The sequence below is a fragment of the Eretmochelys imbricata genome, chromosome 2, assembly GCF_965152235.1.
Source record: "Eretmochelys imbricata isolate rEreImb1 chromosome 2, rEreImb1.hap1, whole genome shotgun sequence".
Lineage (NCBI taxonomy): Eukaryota > Metazoa > Chordata > Testudines > Cheloniidae > Eretmochelys > Eretmochelys imbricata.
Window position 1 is genome coordinate 9534395 of NC_135573.1, and position 16058 is coordinate 9550452.

The 16058-nt window shown below is 39.7% G+C and overlaps 1 protein-coding gene across 1 annotated transcript in view; it reads left to right on the forward strand.

Annotated features, from left to right (window-relative positions):
• Positions 1-16058, forward strand: part of SLC45A4 (solute carrier family 45 member 4) — a 99247-nt gene that overhangs the window by 76092 nt on the left and 7097 nt on the right. Inside the window, exons 3-7 of the mRNA XM_077809738.1 lie at positions 7066-7254; positions 11181-11360; positions 12734-13806; positions 13894-13993; positions 15093-15304. Of these exons, the coding sequence (XP_077665864.1) occupies positions 7066-7254; positions 11181-11360; positions 12734-13806; positions 13894-13993; positions 15093-15304 (1754 nt within the window). The remainder of the gene's footprint in view (positions 1-7065; positions 7255-11180; positions 11361-12733; positions 13807-13893; positions 13994-15092; positions 15305-16058) is intronic.

The window sequence follows — 16058 nt, forward strand, 5'->3', positions numbered from 1 at the left end:
AAATAATGAATGAGTTACAGCTTAACATTAAAAATATTTGCCTAATTCAAAGGGAAGGAATATAAAAACCTTTATTTAAAATTGCATTCTTCTCTCAGAAGCCCCATTCTTTATACAAACCCTCTGAAAGAGGAAGAAGTAATTAACAAAGCTGACACTGCTCTATAAAATTCTCTTCTAATGAGAATATGTGCAGACATTGAGGGTTTTTTACACTTATTTTCAGGCTTTTGAAAATTATTTTTGTGTTGAGATTGACAAATATTTATTGATCTTGTCTTAGTACTGTTGTTACAGTAACAAAATACAAGGTCTGTAACAACTGGTCTGGAAAACTTAACTAGGTAAAGGATTATTGCCAATATTGAGCAAAATTCAGTATTTTAATTAAGGGACAGTAGTGCAGAATGCATAATATTTGCAAAACACAATGGCTTTTTATGTTATGTGCACATATACTTGTCTGGTGTTTATTTCTCTTTGGTTCTGATTTTTGGTTATACCAAGAATACAAGCAAATCTCTAGGTGATAATTTGACAGGTGAAAATAGAAGCTAAATTCCTATTCCCATGTCAGATCTTTTGTTTTATACTTACAAGGAGCTATTTTTCCCCCATAGAACTTTATCAGAAAGAGACTTTGAATAGAAACTGCTACATGTGACTTAGTCTTTCTTCCATGCAACTTGTGACCTCATACAGCCCTCAGACTAGTGGTGACACAGTAAGCATTTCCTGTGAACCAGGAGCAGTGCTGGTCCCACTATTGTTGGGCTTTTTTTTTGTCTGGGGAAAAAACAAAAACTTATTTACTGGGAGCCAGTGTCCTGTTTGTTGATAGCTTGCTGGGAAATGCCATGTTGCAAGCGTCTCAGTGGCAGTGGTAGCTGCTAATAGAAATGCAATTGTTTTTTTCATTGAGTTGTGTAGGACTTCTAACCTTCTCCACGCTGTGAGCTCATGGGGCCAGTGCGAGAGCTTGTTTATCCAGGGTATTTTTTCCTCTTCAGTATTTGTGTGTTTTCGCTGACTGCTAAATAACAGTACCTGAATTACTTTTTTCCCCCCAAGAGGTCAACGGAAAAATCAAAAACAATTACAAGTGTTGCCTAGCTCAGTGCATGACTGTTAATGGTCACAAAGCATAAAGTTTGGATCCTATTCCCTGACAGGACAAACACAATAGTGGAAAATTCCAGGCAAAAGGATTATAATAAAGGAACAGCACCAGACAGCTCATGGGATTGGTAACAGGATGCAGGTGCTTTCACCTCTAGGTTCCCCAATTCAAGCCCCATCTGATTAAAATGCTTGTGCTCGTTTGGCCCATATAAGCTCAATCACAAACTTATTACAGTCCAGTTCCCTGCTGACTATAGCAATTGACAGAAATTTTCACTTAGCAAGACTCAGCTGAAAGGACCAGTGACTGGGTAGGAATAGATGAACTAATCTTGTACAGTGTGGTACTCATTCCAAGTTCAGTCAAAATGTCTGCCTCTGTGTACCTGTAGAGAACTGGAATCTATAGGGCTAATAATCTGAAATTCACTTAAAATGCCACGTGGCTGCCTTTTTTACCACTAGATGGTGATAATGAATATTCTCCAGCACAACACAGTAGGGAATTTTTCAGTGCCAAAAACTTTAAGGAGGTACTCCCTTCATCTTCTCTCCTTACGGCTGGACATGTTCAACATGCCATCTTACTCACCTTATTTAAATCTTGCCTGTAAAGGGGAGAGAAGAATGCAAAAAATTGAACTACCGGGACGCCCATGTGCCTTCATAAGTATCTGTAATATCATTTTCCCCCTTCTTACCTCCTCTGTGGTGTGTTTGATCCTCACTTTGCAGTGTCTAAATGTGACATATCTCTTGAGCAGGGACCATACTTGTTAAGAGGCACCTAACATTTTGCGGCACTTCAGCTTCGTCCTTTCAAATTCCCTCTGTTTATTTTCTCCGAACGGTATATATGTGTGTGTGCACACGCGCGTGAAAATACTGTGACAGATTGTTTCTCCTTCTATCCTAACATATGAGTTACTCTTGCCGGGAACTGCTCCAAAAGTGTGTCTTTTAGTCTTTTCACTGTAACATAAAATGCCTTCCTGTACAAACCCTAGCGCTACTGGAGTGACCAAGATGCTATTTTTGAAAGTCCCCTGCCCCCACCGTGCTGCCCTCTCTCTGTTCCTCAAAAAATAAAATCCCTTAGGCATGCAGATAGTTTGGACTTTATGAAGAACATCTAGGAGGGATGTCTTGAGGAGACTTACCACTGTGGCCTGTTAAGATTAGGAGCACTGTTGAATTAGCAAGCTATGTCTAGACTGCATCTGGGAGTCAGCCTCACAGCCTGGGGCAACAGTCTTGTGTTTGTGGGACTTGCCCTAGCATGCTAAAAATCATAGTCTGGAAGTTGCTGTGACGTTGGAGCTCAGGCGCCCAAACCAATCCCCTCCCTCTGCTGCTTGGGCTCTCAAGCATGCAAAGTCCATGTTGCTATTTTTAGTGCATTAGTGTGAGTCCTGCCAACACCACCCTGTCAGGCCAGCCTGAGAGGCTTCCTCCCGGCGTAGGCATACTTTCGATGTTTGGGGAAGTCAGACATGCCTTTCTCTGTCCACTGTGAATCTGTATGGGAAGAGAAGTGCTGTTGCAAACTTCTGACCTGCAAACAGCAGGGTGGATGCAAGGTTCACATGTGGCAGCTGAACTGTAATGGTAGAGCCTGGTAGTGTTGGCACTGCAATGTGATTAGTCAGACAAGATAAGGTGCAGCTGCAGCCAAAGGTTTCCTTTCTTCTGACCACTAAATAAATGTACAATGGTCAAATCACTGTTGAAGCAATTTCTACGAAGTTACCTTTGACCCATTCAAGTTTTAGGTGCCTTGACAGCTCTGCAGAAAAACAGGAGTTGTACTTCTTAATTTTTCTCTTGTTCGTGGCTCAAGTTTTGCACAAGCCTTTATATTTCTAAAGAAGAATATTCTGGCTACTAAAAAGTAGTTTCCTGAAAAATTTCAAAGTTGGACATCTAAAACCATATTTACTTTAGGTATCTAAATGGCCTATCTTTTCCCCCCCAGAAGTACTGAGCCCCTTCTGAAACTCTTGCAAATGAGGGTTTTCAGTGCCTCTTATATGTGGATTTAGGAGCCTAGCTTTTGCCAACTAAGACTGTAAACTTCCATCACAGCTATTTGTCTTAGCCTGACTTTTGACTATTACATCATTTATATAATGTACAGAAACAAGCTGACCTCGCAAGTAGTAAACAGAAAGCAGTAATGTGAGCAATAAAATCAGTTTGTTTTTGGTTTTGGTTTTTTAAGGATCTTGTGACACTTGTGCAACAGTTCAGTAACCTTTCTGTGCAATTCATTAACCTTGTTTCGAAACATGCAAATTAAGTTCCCTGTCTGTAAAATTTAGAGAAGTGCAAATTCTATTGCAGCTGACAGAAAAGGTTTAAAAATGGGTTTTAATTTTGTACCTGGGTGATCAGTTCAGATCGGATTAAAGATTGGTATACAAGTTAATGCCGTATCAAGTTCCTTTCCTCTGGTATTCCATCCTTCAGTTAAGAGAGTCTCTGAATTTTTATGTACTGTTGTACCTACATATGTGGTACATTTCTTTGACTTCAAATAGGTCGATATTTGCCAATGTAAGAAATTGAAACTTTGCTAGCTTTGGATGTCTTCAGCTGCGTTTGTTTGGTGAAGTTTTATGATTAGCATGCAACACCTTCTCTTTGGCTTTAAATAGATGTATTGACTTCTGAGCCAACTCAGAAAGGCTTAATGTCCCAAAACAAAAATTACCCAGTTTTGAAGCTCAAAATTTAAACTCTTCCCAGCATACACACGTTCAAAAGGCTTGTGGCATTTGACTTGTTTCATGTCATGGTGACTTCTGCACAGACCAGTTATGTTAATGAATCTGTAATTACTGGATGTCTTTTAAGGTAATACTTGTTATAACAAGCAGCATTACATGACATGAACCACTGATGCAGGGCTAACCTGACGAAAGAGGATTTCTAGTGAGTAAAACAGTGCTGGGCGTTTCCTTCTCTTCTTATGTCTTGCAGGTATGTAGTGGGTGCAAAAAGTCATCCAACCATAAGAGACTTAAAAACCTGTCTGGGTTTGAGCTTTGTACATTCTTGTGCTGAAAAATTTCCTCCTCCTGTGCGTTGGTTTCTGCATTAAATTAGCCCCAGCCTGTGCAATAGATCAGGCATGCATAAGTGTTAACATTTTGTATGGTCTGGTTTGGTACATGTTAAACATTCAGGGCCTGATTCTGCTCTCATACTGGAGTAAACTATTGAAGCCAAAGGAATTAACACTGGTATAAAACCAGTGTGCAAGCAGAGGCTGGCCCCCAGGCAGGACTGTATCCTAAGACCTACTTCTGTGTGAGTGCACCCCTGCTGGCTGACTTTGTGCAGTGCTCTACCAGTAATAGAAGGGGAGCTGGCGGGTGTAGATGCAAGCTAGAGCTGTAGTCCAAGCAGAGATTGGGGAGAGTCCAGATCAGAGCTGTTAACTTCTAATTGTCCCTGAAAACTGGGAGGTAGACTTTACATGTCCCAGAAGATCTTGATGCTCCCTTCTAGGTGTAGCTCAACTCAAAGCCTTCCTGCACATGGCCAATATCCAAGACCTCATCAGCCTGTCAGAAAAGCTAAGCAAGAGCCAGCAGGTGGCAGCATGAGCCATGGTGTGAACACTTGGTCTCTCAGCCCCCTCTATTTGTAGTTCCCTTGGCACGTCTCTCTGAGCTTTGTCCCATAGGCAGCTATCTCATAGCTAGCACAGAAGGAGAACGCAACTGCAAGCTAACTTAAGCCATATGAGTGGTATCTACATCAAGGACAGACTAGATCTTCTAGTGGAGGATGTTGGAGGTGGATCTCTGCCAGTCACTTGAACAGGAAGCTGCTGGTCTTCAGCTCCAACCAAGAAAATACTATTATCAAAGAGCGCCCGCTCCAGCCACTGGGAAGAAGGCTTCGGTGCGCCTTTCCACTAGTAGCAGAAGTCGTGACAAAGCTCAGAAGAGTGCAGTCTGATGATCTTAATAGCCCAATATTGGACCAAGCAGCTGTGGTTGTGAACTTGTTACAGTGGGCAAAAGCTGGTCCCATCACAGAGGTTCTTGGCTTCCAATCATCACTGAGAGCCTTTAGGATGAAATACCCTTCTTTAGTAAGCAACAACTAAATTCTCTGTCTATATAGCTTATTCACTGTACCACTACACTCTTTCCTGCTCTCTTGGGAAACCAACTTCTCATAGAACAAGTCATCATGTTAGTCAAGATTCGATGGTACTTTAAATAGCAATGAGATTAGACTTTCCTGAACTACCATATGGGTTTTTCTGAATGATTGCCATAATCCCACTTGATAACTAATACCCACAGGATGAAAACATGAGGTGCAGCTTGATCTCAATGGTAAAGATCAAACAGTTGTGATCACTACCTATGGTTTTGAATTGAGTATTTTTCTTTAGCATTAGAATATTGGTATTTTTAGGCTCCTTGCTACTTAGACAATAAACAATGGACTGTTGCCCATATTGCTTTGTTATAAATTGTGTCAAAAGAGTATATGAGGTAGTGCTGTATTAAAGAGGGAGAACACTTCTGAACATACTCTGACTGAATGTAACAACTGCTCTGAAGCACTCCAGCCATCTATAGGCTGCAGGACAGTATTACTCACACTAAATGTGGGTAGCAGGCTTTTTTTTCCTTTGGTGTGTGGGCTGTGGGTTTTTTTTTTTTGTCTCCTTCCTTCCGTTCACTTGTCTTTCTCCAGATGTTATTTATCACTTGCACCAGCTTTTTTCCAGGTAAACCCATTTCACTTCCCCCCCCTCAGTCCTGAATACAGAACTCAATTTTTTTGAAAAATTAAAAAAAAAAAAAGGAAAAGGAAAAGGAGTACTTGTGGCACCTTAGAGACTAACCAGTTTATTTGAGCATGAGCTGTAGCTCACGAAAGCTCATGCTCAGATAAATTGGTTAGTCTCTAAGGCGCCACTAGTACTCCTTTTCTTTTTGCGAATACAGACTAACACGGCTGCTACTCTGAAACCTAAAAAAAAAAAAGCAATACAAAAAAACCCTTTTGGTTTTAGAGAGGAGCAACCTATTTATCCATTCTGATGGCTAGCAAATAATTGCTTTTTGTCCATTGTTCAATTTTATCCCGAATAAACCATTTGGTACAAAATTATAAGCACAGCAATGAGTAGAGCACTGGTTTCATTTTAACACTTTAAGATATTTATAAATAAGTCCAGTTTTCAAAAACTGAGCACAGGGAATATATACTGCTTGGTGAGGGTTCTATGGGAAAAGGAACACTTATATGGCTGTAAAACTGTCTATAGGTCTCGAGACATTAAAGCTTTAGTAGCCCTGCATGTTGCTTTTCTCAGACTTGCATCAGTTGGTTATCACAATAGTTTTGCATTAATAGTTCTGCAAGAAGGGGAAATACCAGACGCAGTGGCCTACAGGTAATTCTTCAAGAATGTCAGAAGGCTCACTGCGTTTTTTATATGTCCATGTACAAGTAAAGTCCAAAAATCCTATTGCTAAACTCCTACACAGCTGACACGGACTCCTCTATTTTGCTCTCCCTACAGGGTCAGATTTCCTATGTATGCAAAAATCAGAATAGCCTTTTGGATGGCATTGACTAATTAAATCTCCCCACTGACTCCTAAATAATGCTACTCATTTTATAACCTTTATTTCAGCAGTTCGGATATGTTAACTGTAGTCTTCATGCTGCATGTGGGTTTTACATTGAAAATATACCCTTTTAACTCCTGTGAGTTCTCTGCCAGTTAAAGGTAAAGTTCCATAATTTTAGGGAATCTAATGGCAGTTGTGCATTCAGGAGAGTGATTACTGGAGACAGATGTATTGTTCATGTATTATACCTTTTCATAAACCTAGAAATCCTGTTAGATCTAAAATGTTCATTGCCCAGCATGTAATCTGTGAACCCTCTTTGTCTTTGTTTTAGGTCTTCCTGAACAATACTACAGCCTCACTTGGTTCCTTAGCCCCATCCTGGGCCTGATCTTCACTCCACTCATAGGTTCGGCTAGTGACCGCTGCACGCTGAGCTGGGGCCGCCGGCGGCCTTTTATTCTTGCTCTCTGCATTGGTGTCCTCTTTGGTGTTGCACTTTTCCTTAATGGCTCTGTTATAGGTAAATAATGGGGAAATCACTTGCCTTCCTATTTTGCTACAGTCTTGGATCTAAGACATTTCTATAAGAAACTGAGATGATATGCGGTTGATTGATTTAAATGATGTTTAGTACTAAATTAGTATATAGTCTTGAGATTTCTAACATGTGAACTATCCCAAACTTTGTTGTTTCTTCTCTTTAAAAAATCACAGTACAGTGCTAAATACTAGAGTAGATGTGTTGCAAGCCTAGCTGTAACTGTTAATACCTAGTCATTAATCGTGGTTGCCAGCTATTTGCAGATGCTGAGATGAATTCAGCCAGTTCTTGACATGGGAAAACTGTAGCAACCTGTTCACAGGGAAATGTTTCCTGTTGTGATCCATTTTCCCTTTAATGCATATCTGGCAACACATCCTGTTTCCAGCATTATTTCAAAAATTATCTTTTCACTTTTTCTTGTTCTTTTCTTAGTCCTGGTATTGAAAATGTCCAGAACACTGTTAATATTTGTTTATCAGAAACTGTATGTGGGAAAATAATTTTTTCTGAGTCCCCATCAAAGTTGTTAAAAATAAACTGTTTGCTTAGAACATAGTTTACTACAAGATTTAATCTAGGATCTGAGAATCTTTGTGAAATTTAGTATGGGACTGGCAGCAGCAAGTAAAATTTGGGCAAACATTTACATCACCTTTGGATTGATACAATAGCAAGGAACCGAGCCATAACTCTTTTGCTCTTATTTGTGTGGTAGACGCAGCTCTATTTTTAACAGAAGTCTTAATATTGTAGGAAGTGAACTGAGCATTTGACAGTGGGTCAGCATTTTACCTTTCCAAAGCTTGACTGACCCACCATGTGATGTTTTTAACTTCCTACAGCTTGCCCAGGATAAAAACTCTTCCTGTTCATAAACAAATCATGTCTACTTATTAGACATCAGCAACTTGCATTGCTTTGCTCTACCAGTTTTCTTAGACTTAGTCCCTGCAAGAAAATGTTAATACTTGGAGGAATGGGTAATATATGATGTGCTTGTTGCTTTGTCCGCTAGTTGTCTCTCTCTGCTCCTGCTATTCCTTTTCCCCCTGCAAATTTGTAATAGCCATCTGACTGCAAGCCGCCTAATAGATTTATCTAGATAGAGAGGAAGCTCATTCTGATTTAAGATACCTCTGCATGTTAGTTTAGGTCTGCATCTGTTGATATTGGCAAACATAGCTTAATGCATCAGCTAAAACTTTTCTTGGCAATCTTCTTGTGATTACATTTTTTACTAAATCAATCAAAGTGGTCTGTGTTCTCAAACTCTGAGAATAATTTTTGTGAGTTAACTGCAATTAAGTAATAATTACTTTAAAAAAAAGTAATCGCAGTTTTAATCACTGTTAAACAATGGAATACCAATTGAAATGTATTAAATATTTTTGGATGTTTTTCTACATTTTCAGATATATCTATTTCTATTACAACACGTTTCAGAGTAACAGCCGTGTTAGTCTATATTCGCAAAAAGAAAAGGAGTACTTGTGGCACCTTAGAGACTAACCAATTTATTTGAGCATAAGTTTTCATGAGAGCTGTAGCTCACGAAAGCTTATGCTCAAATAAATTGGTTAGTCTCTAAGGTGCCACAAGTACTCCTTTTCTTATTACAACACAGAATACAAAGTATACACTGTTCACTTTATATTATTTTTATTAGAAATATTTGCACTGTAAAAATAATGTAGTATTTTTCTGTTCTCCTCATACAAGTGCAATCTTTGTCGTGAAAGTGCAGTTTACAAATGTCGTTTTGCTTTGTTACATAACTGCACTCAAAAACAAAACAATGCAAAAACTTTAGCGCCTACAAGTCCGCTCAGTCCTACTTCTTGTTCAGCCAATCGCTAAGACAAACAAGTTTGTTTACATTTATGGGAGATAATGCTGCCCACTTCTTATTTACAGAAAGTGAGAACAGGCGTTCGCATGGGACTTTTGTAGCCCGCATTGCAAGGTATTTACGTGCCAGATGTGCTAAACATTCATATGCCCCTTCATGCTTTGGCCACCATTCCAGAGGACATGCTTCCATGCTGATGACATGCGTTTTAAAAAAAAATGTGTTAATTAAATTTGTGACTGAACTCCTTGGGGGGGAATTGTATGTCTCCTCTTCTGTTTTACCCACATTCTACCATATCTTTCATGTTGTAGTAGTAATGGATGATAACTCGGCACATGTTCTTCATTTTAAGAACACTTCTGCAGATTTGACAAAACGCAAAGAAGGTACCAATGTGAGATTTCTAAAGATAGCTACAGCAATTGACTCAAGGTTTAAGAATCTGAAGTGTCTTCCAAAATTTGAGGGGGACAAGGTGTGGAGCATGCTTTCAGAAGTCTTAAAAGAGGAACACTCCGATACAGAAACTACAGAACCCAAACCACCAAAAAAGAAAATCAACCTTTTGCTGGCGGCATCTGACTCAGATGATGAAAGTCAACACGCATCAGTCCGTATTGCTTTGGGTTGTTTTCGAGCAGAACCTGTCATCAGCATGAACGCATGTTCTCTGGAATGGGGGTTGAAGCATGAAGGGACATGAATCTTTAGCGCACCTGGCATGTAAATATCTTGCAACAGTGCCATGCAAATGCCTGTTCTCACTTTCAGGTGACATTGTGAACAAGAAGCGGGCAGCAGCATCTCCTGCAAATGTAAACAAACTTGTTTGTCTTAGTGATTGGCTGAACAAGAAGTAGCACTGAGTGGACTTGTAGGCTCTAAAGTTTTACATTGTATTATTTTTGAATGCAGTTATTTTTTGTACATAATTCTACATTTGAAAATTCAACTTTCGTGATGGAGATTGCATTACAGTACTTGAAAAATACTATTTCTTTTGTTTTTTACAGTGCAGGTATTTGTAATCAGAAATAAATATAAAGTGAGCACTGTACACTTTGTATTGTGTTGTAATTGAAATCCCTTCCCTCACTAACCACTGCAATGTGCCCCCTTCAACCCTAATGCCTGCTCCCACTCCTGCACCCCTAATACCTAAACCCCCTTCACTCCCAACCTCTGCATGCCTCCTGCACCACAACACTTGCCCCCTCCTGTGCCCCTAACCCCTGCACTGTGCAACCTTCATCCCAATCCCTGAATTCCCCTTTCCTTTTCATATATTTGAAAATGTAGAAAACATCCCAAAATATTTAAATAAATGGTATTCTATTATTTAACAGTGCGATTAATCATGATTAATTTTTTTAATCACTTGACAGCCCTAATTATTACCCTTTTGTCACTATGGGGGGGCTGTCACAGTATTGCCAAGGGAACAGAGATGCATGTAATAGCATCATGCTCAATATGTTCCATAGAATTCTTTTTAAAACACAGAAGCAGTATTGTTTGAGTGGGCTCTGCACATTCCCACTTTTGGAATGTACCATTAGTGTAGCTTACACCGGCGGGATCATCTAGGAGTGCTCTATATTGAAGGGTGCAATCTACAACACTGAATGGGGAAAACTGAAACTAGTATAACTGCATTTATAACCAGTATTTTGACCAGTTATGTAATTTTGTGGATGCTGACCTCTCTAACCTGGCTGCCTTTCACCAAAAACTGCTTTTGGATTTTGGAGGATAACATGTATGAGAAATGAAAAATAGTAGCTGATACTTTCTGAGGTGCTTAAAACAGATAAACTCTTGAGAAACAAGTGTCATTCTCATAAATGTAAAAACATATCTTCTGTCCCAGACTATGCAAGAAGCTGTGCCAAAGAACTGAAATGGCCATTTTATTGAGTAAAGGAATGTTTCCAGTAAGTGCGTTGGCTGCCTTTCTCTTAAGGAGATTAACCTTGCTTTTGAGTAGTTTGCTCCTTTTGGATAAAATGCTTAAAGATTTCCCCCACCCACCCCCCCGTTTTTTTCACAGGTCTGGCCATTGGAGACGTCCCAGACAAGCAGCCCATTGGCATAGTTCTCACAGTGCTTGGAGTGGTGGTATTGGATTTTTGTGCTGATGCAACAGAGGGGCCAATTCGGGCCTATTTACTGGATGTGGTGGACAGCGAAGAACAAGACATGGCACTCAACATCCATGCCTTTTCAGCTGGTATGCAGTTCACTTATATATCTCCTGCTGTTTTTGTATCTACATGAAGTTGACAAGTCATTACTTAGCTGACCTTCATTGAAAGATTAGCTCTCGATGTTCACTGAACTTGCTCCTCGTGTCGGTACTGCCTCATAGTCATCCCAATCTGGAGGGTCTTGATACTTTATATGAAGAGAACATCTATGTGAATCCTGGCTATCGCAAAATAATACTTGCAAGTGGAGTTAGGATAAAGCATCATATGATTACAGGCAATCCTCGGACTTACGACATAATTGGTTCCTGTAAATTGCATCGTAACTCAGAACTGCAATGCGCTCCATTGTGAGACTGAGCATCGTAAAGTCGAAACCAATGATCGTAAGTCGCATCAGGGTGTCAATTCAGAACATAAGTGCCGTTTGTCGTAAGTCAAACTTCGTAAAGTTGAGGACAGCCTGTATTTGTATTACCAAAGTACTTAGAGGAGGACCCAGTCAAGATTAGGACCCTGTTGCACTGGGTACTCTGCAAACATGTAGTAAGGCATTCTCTTCCCGGAAGTACTTCCAGTCTAAATAGAAAAGACAGACAAAACAATAATAAACTGGGCCAAGTTTCACCGTTATGGTGGTGTCAGTGAGTTATTCCACTAAAATAAATCTGGAGTAATCTGGATGTACACCAGTGTAACCAAAAGGAAAAGTGGGTGTTGTGTATATGTAAAATATATGGTAACATACCAAATGGATATCTGTTTCAGTTTCCTCAAAGACATTAATAGTAAAACTCTGGTTTTTCCATCGTTGTAAGTGAAACCACATCATTAGAAATATGTGGGTTTAGGGCAATATTGAAATTATGTCCTCTGGCCAATTGCATCAGCTTGTTATCACGTGATAACATTGGACTAACGGATCACATATGGTCTCAGAGTTTTATCTAAAGCCGTAGACTTAAAAAATGAATTTTCCATTTTGTGAGAATTTGCCTGACAGATTTTTATTTCTTGAACCTCTTCCCATTGTCCGACTGAGAGTTGACTCCAGCCTGGAAATATATTTTAAATTAAAGCTGGGAAATCCAGAATTAAAGTGCACCACCACTTAAAATAAGTCATGGCAGTCTCAAAAATATTTTGCCTGTAATCAGAGACTCATACTTCCCAGGAAACAAGAAATGTCTTAAACTTGAAAGTGGAAACTTCTACATGTCTCACTTTCTGATTCTGTGTATTTCTGGATCACCTTTGGGTGCTTTAGATGAGATGGTATTTCAAGGGAAACTTAAGTTTGAGATCTGACTGTGGAGGGTCAGACTGAAATGTAACGTCTTTATTTTCATGCAGCAAAATAGTAACTATTTTGTTTTTTTTTTTTCCCCTTCCTTAGGACTTGGAGGAGCCATTGGCTATATGTTAGGAGGGCTGGACTGGATGCAGACCTTCTTGGGTGACCTTTTTAAATCTCAAGAACAAGTACTTTTCTTTTTTGCAGCCATTATTTTCTCTGTCTCTGTTGCTCTTCACCTTTTTAGCATTGAAGAAGAGCAGTATAACCCTCAACAAGACAGAATTGAAGATGAAGCAGATACACTTTCTAGTGTTAAGCTCAGTGGCAGCCTTCCACCTCTGAATCGACTGAATGTAATTAGCGAGGAAGATCCCTATGGGACCTCTGTGTACCCAGAGGAGGTTCAGTCAGAGCAGGACCTCAATATGGATTTCCTTGAGGTGGACATTGTAAGGAGTAAGAGCGATTCTGTTCTGCACATGCCAGATGCTACTCTGGAAATCGAATCAGAGCTGCTTTTTCTACATGACATTGAGCCCTCCATTTTTCAAGACCCTTCATACCCAAATACTCCCCTCAGCACCAGCCAGGAACTTCTGAAGTGCAAATTTAACCGCCTCTCTGCTTTCCTCAGGGGAAATGAAAAAGAGGAGATGTTGCTTGATAATCACTTGAATGAAGCCAAAGTCCCAAATGACAATGGCTCCCTACCAAAAGATCTCCTCAATGGACATGCTAGGATTGGCATGAAGCAATCTAGTACTTCAAACTCCATGCGCAGACGAAGGCACATGTTCTATCGTCAGCCATCTTACACCTTCTCCTACTATGGCAAAATAGGTTCTCACCGCTATCGTTTCCGACGGGCCAATGCCATTGTCTTGATCAAGTCCTCCCGCAGCATGAATGACATCTACGACATGCAGAAGAGACAGCGGCAGAGGTACAGACACAGGAATCAGAGTGGCACAACGAATTCTAGTGGAGACACTGAGAGTGAAGAAGGGGAAACGGAAACCACTGTCCGACTTCTGTGGCTGTCTATGCTAAAAATGCCCAATGAGCTCCTGAGGCTTTGCCTTTGTCACCTCTTAACCTGGTTTTCCATCATTGCTGAAGCAGTGTTTTATACGGATTTCATGGGACAGGTCATCTTTAAAGGGGATCCCAAGGTGAGCAAATAGCCTGTGTTGCCAATACAGAACTGCTGGTAATTATTCTGTTTTGATTATACTCTGGTAAATCTTTGTTTCATGCAGGGCCCTTCTAATTCTACTGAACTGCATGCCTACAATGCCGGAGTTCAGATGGGCTGCAGGGGCTTGGTCATTTATGCTGCGACTGCTGCTGTTTGCTCAGGTAAGAGACTCTATGTAGACAAGCAATGAAATATTTCTCACTAATCATGTGAGGTGGGATGCTGCTGGGACAGTACGTTAAATATTTTTTTCTAAGTAAAAATATAATTTTGTCTAGACTCCAGAATGCACCTTCCAATCAATTCTTGCAAGGTTGAGGGAGGGGCATGAGAACTTGAAAATGCATTTTACATGTTATAATGTGAGTCTTAAGTCTGGCTCCTCAAGTGTCTGTATGGTAAAGTACCTCAAATGCAGAAATATGAACAGCTCTTTTCTAATAGTTTGAAACCTAAAACCACTTCTGAGGACACTTGTGTCTTTTAGCCAGCCAGCCATCAGAAAACTAAAACTATGACTATCAAAAATATTAATCTTATGTAAAACATTTATAAAGACTGTTCTTTAAATATACCATTTTAAGACATGAATCTGTGTTAAGTCTCTGACAGATAAGCACCCTATAAACTTTAGAGCTACCATTTGCACTTGAAATATACTGTAATATAGAACTTTAGATATACTTTAATTCTGCCTTTTGCAGCCCACACATGTGAATTACAATTTAATATCCTTGGGACCATCTCATTATTCAGGCATGTCCAGCCAGATGTCTCATTCCAAAATACAAAAGGAAGTTTGGCTCTAGGCCTGAATTATTTAATTATCAAAAGTGTGTAATTTAGTAAATATCTCTGAGTTAGGAACTGAATCTATCCTGTGCTTAAAAAAGCTGGACACTTTTTTTTCCTTTAACAGAAAATGTTAGTTAATACCATTGATCACATATAGTGGTATCATGGTCCATTGAATTGGAATCCTGCAACACCTGAATTCTAGTCTCAGTTCTGCCACAGGCTTGAATTGTGGCCTTGGGCAAGTCACTTAACCTGTGTCTGTTCCCCCTTCTTTGAAATGGGTATAACATGTTCCTACCTCCTAGGTAGGTGGTGAAGATTAATCAGTACATGTTCAGAGTGTTGTACAAAAAAAGTATGTAGCACTTAAATGTTATGTCAGACTGAAGGACTGAGTATTGTAAAACGTAATTCAGTAGCCTGATGATGTGTATTTGATTTTTGGTTTTTAATTCTCTGCAGCTTTACTACAAAAATACTTGGACAACTATGACCTTAGCATAAAGGTGATCTACATTCTGGGCACGCTGGGTTTTGCTATTGGAACTGCAGTGATGGCTATGTTCCCAAATGTGTACGTGGCTATGATAATGATCAGCACTATGGGAATAGTCTCTATGAGCATATCCTACTGTCCTTATGCGCTTTTAGGACAATACCATGATATTAAACAGGTATGTGAAATATTTAATCACAGCAGTTCCAAATAGATTTGCCACATCCACTTGCTTGGGATATATGCTTTGTTGGGGCATCCCCCAGTGAAAAGATTATGATAGCGAACAGTAATGACTGCTACTTAATCAGGCCACAGTTAGCATAAATTCTGCTCAGTGGGGACATACTAGCTTGATGCCAAGTTGATAAGTGATGGTGTAAAAGGGGTTAAATGCATATGAAATGCACGTGCAGACCTTTTAATTAAAAAGGAGTGGTCAAATAATGATTAAAAGGAAAAAGTGACACTATAAATGCAATCATTGCACTCATATTCATTACTATATCTTAAATCTTGGCGAAGCTTTTTGTTCAAAGGACCTGTCTCCTTAATTGGGAGAGTAGGCTGGCTACAGAGCTGTCCCATTTAAGCACCATCTGCTGTATTATAAACATGTTAGAGGCTCTGATAATAGTCTGGAGATACAACCACAGGTATCTTAAGTGCAAAGATTCTGCTGGAAATCAGTCAGGACAACAGAAGTGCAGTCAACTTCACTTTAATATTCTTAGCACTGCTGTGTTTGGGTTCCAACCTGTAAACATACTTCTTGGAACATCTGTTTTCATTTACGTTGTTTAAAATCGTCGAAGTTTCTACTGGTCAAGTCATTTTAAAAAATGACCTTTATAAAAACTTAATTTGGAGCCAACTGTGATGGCAAAGGCCCTTAAACTGGAGTGATCAGTGGCCTGTCTGGTGCAAAATGA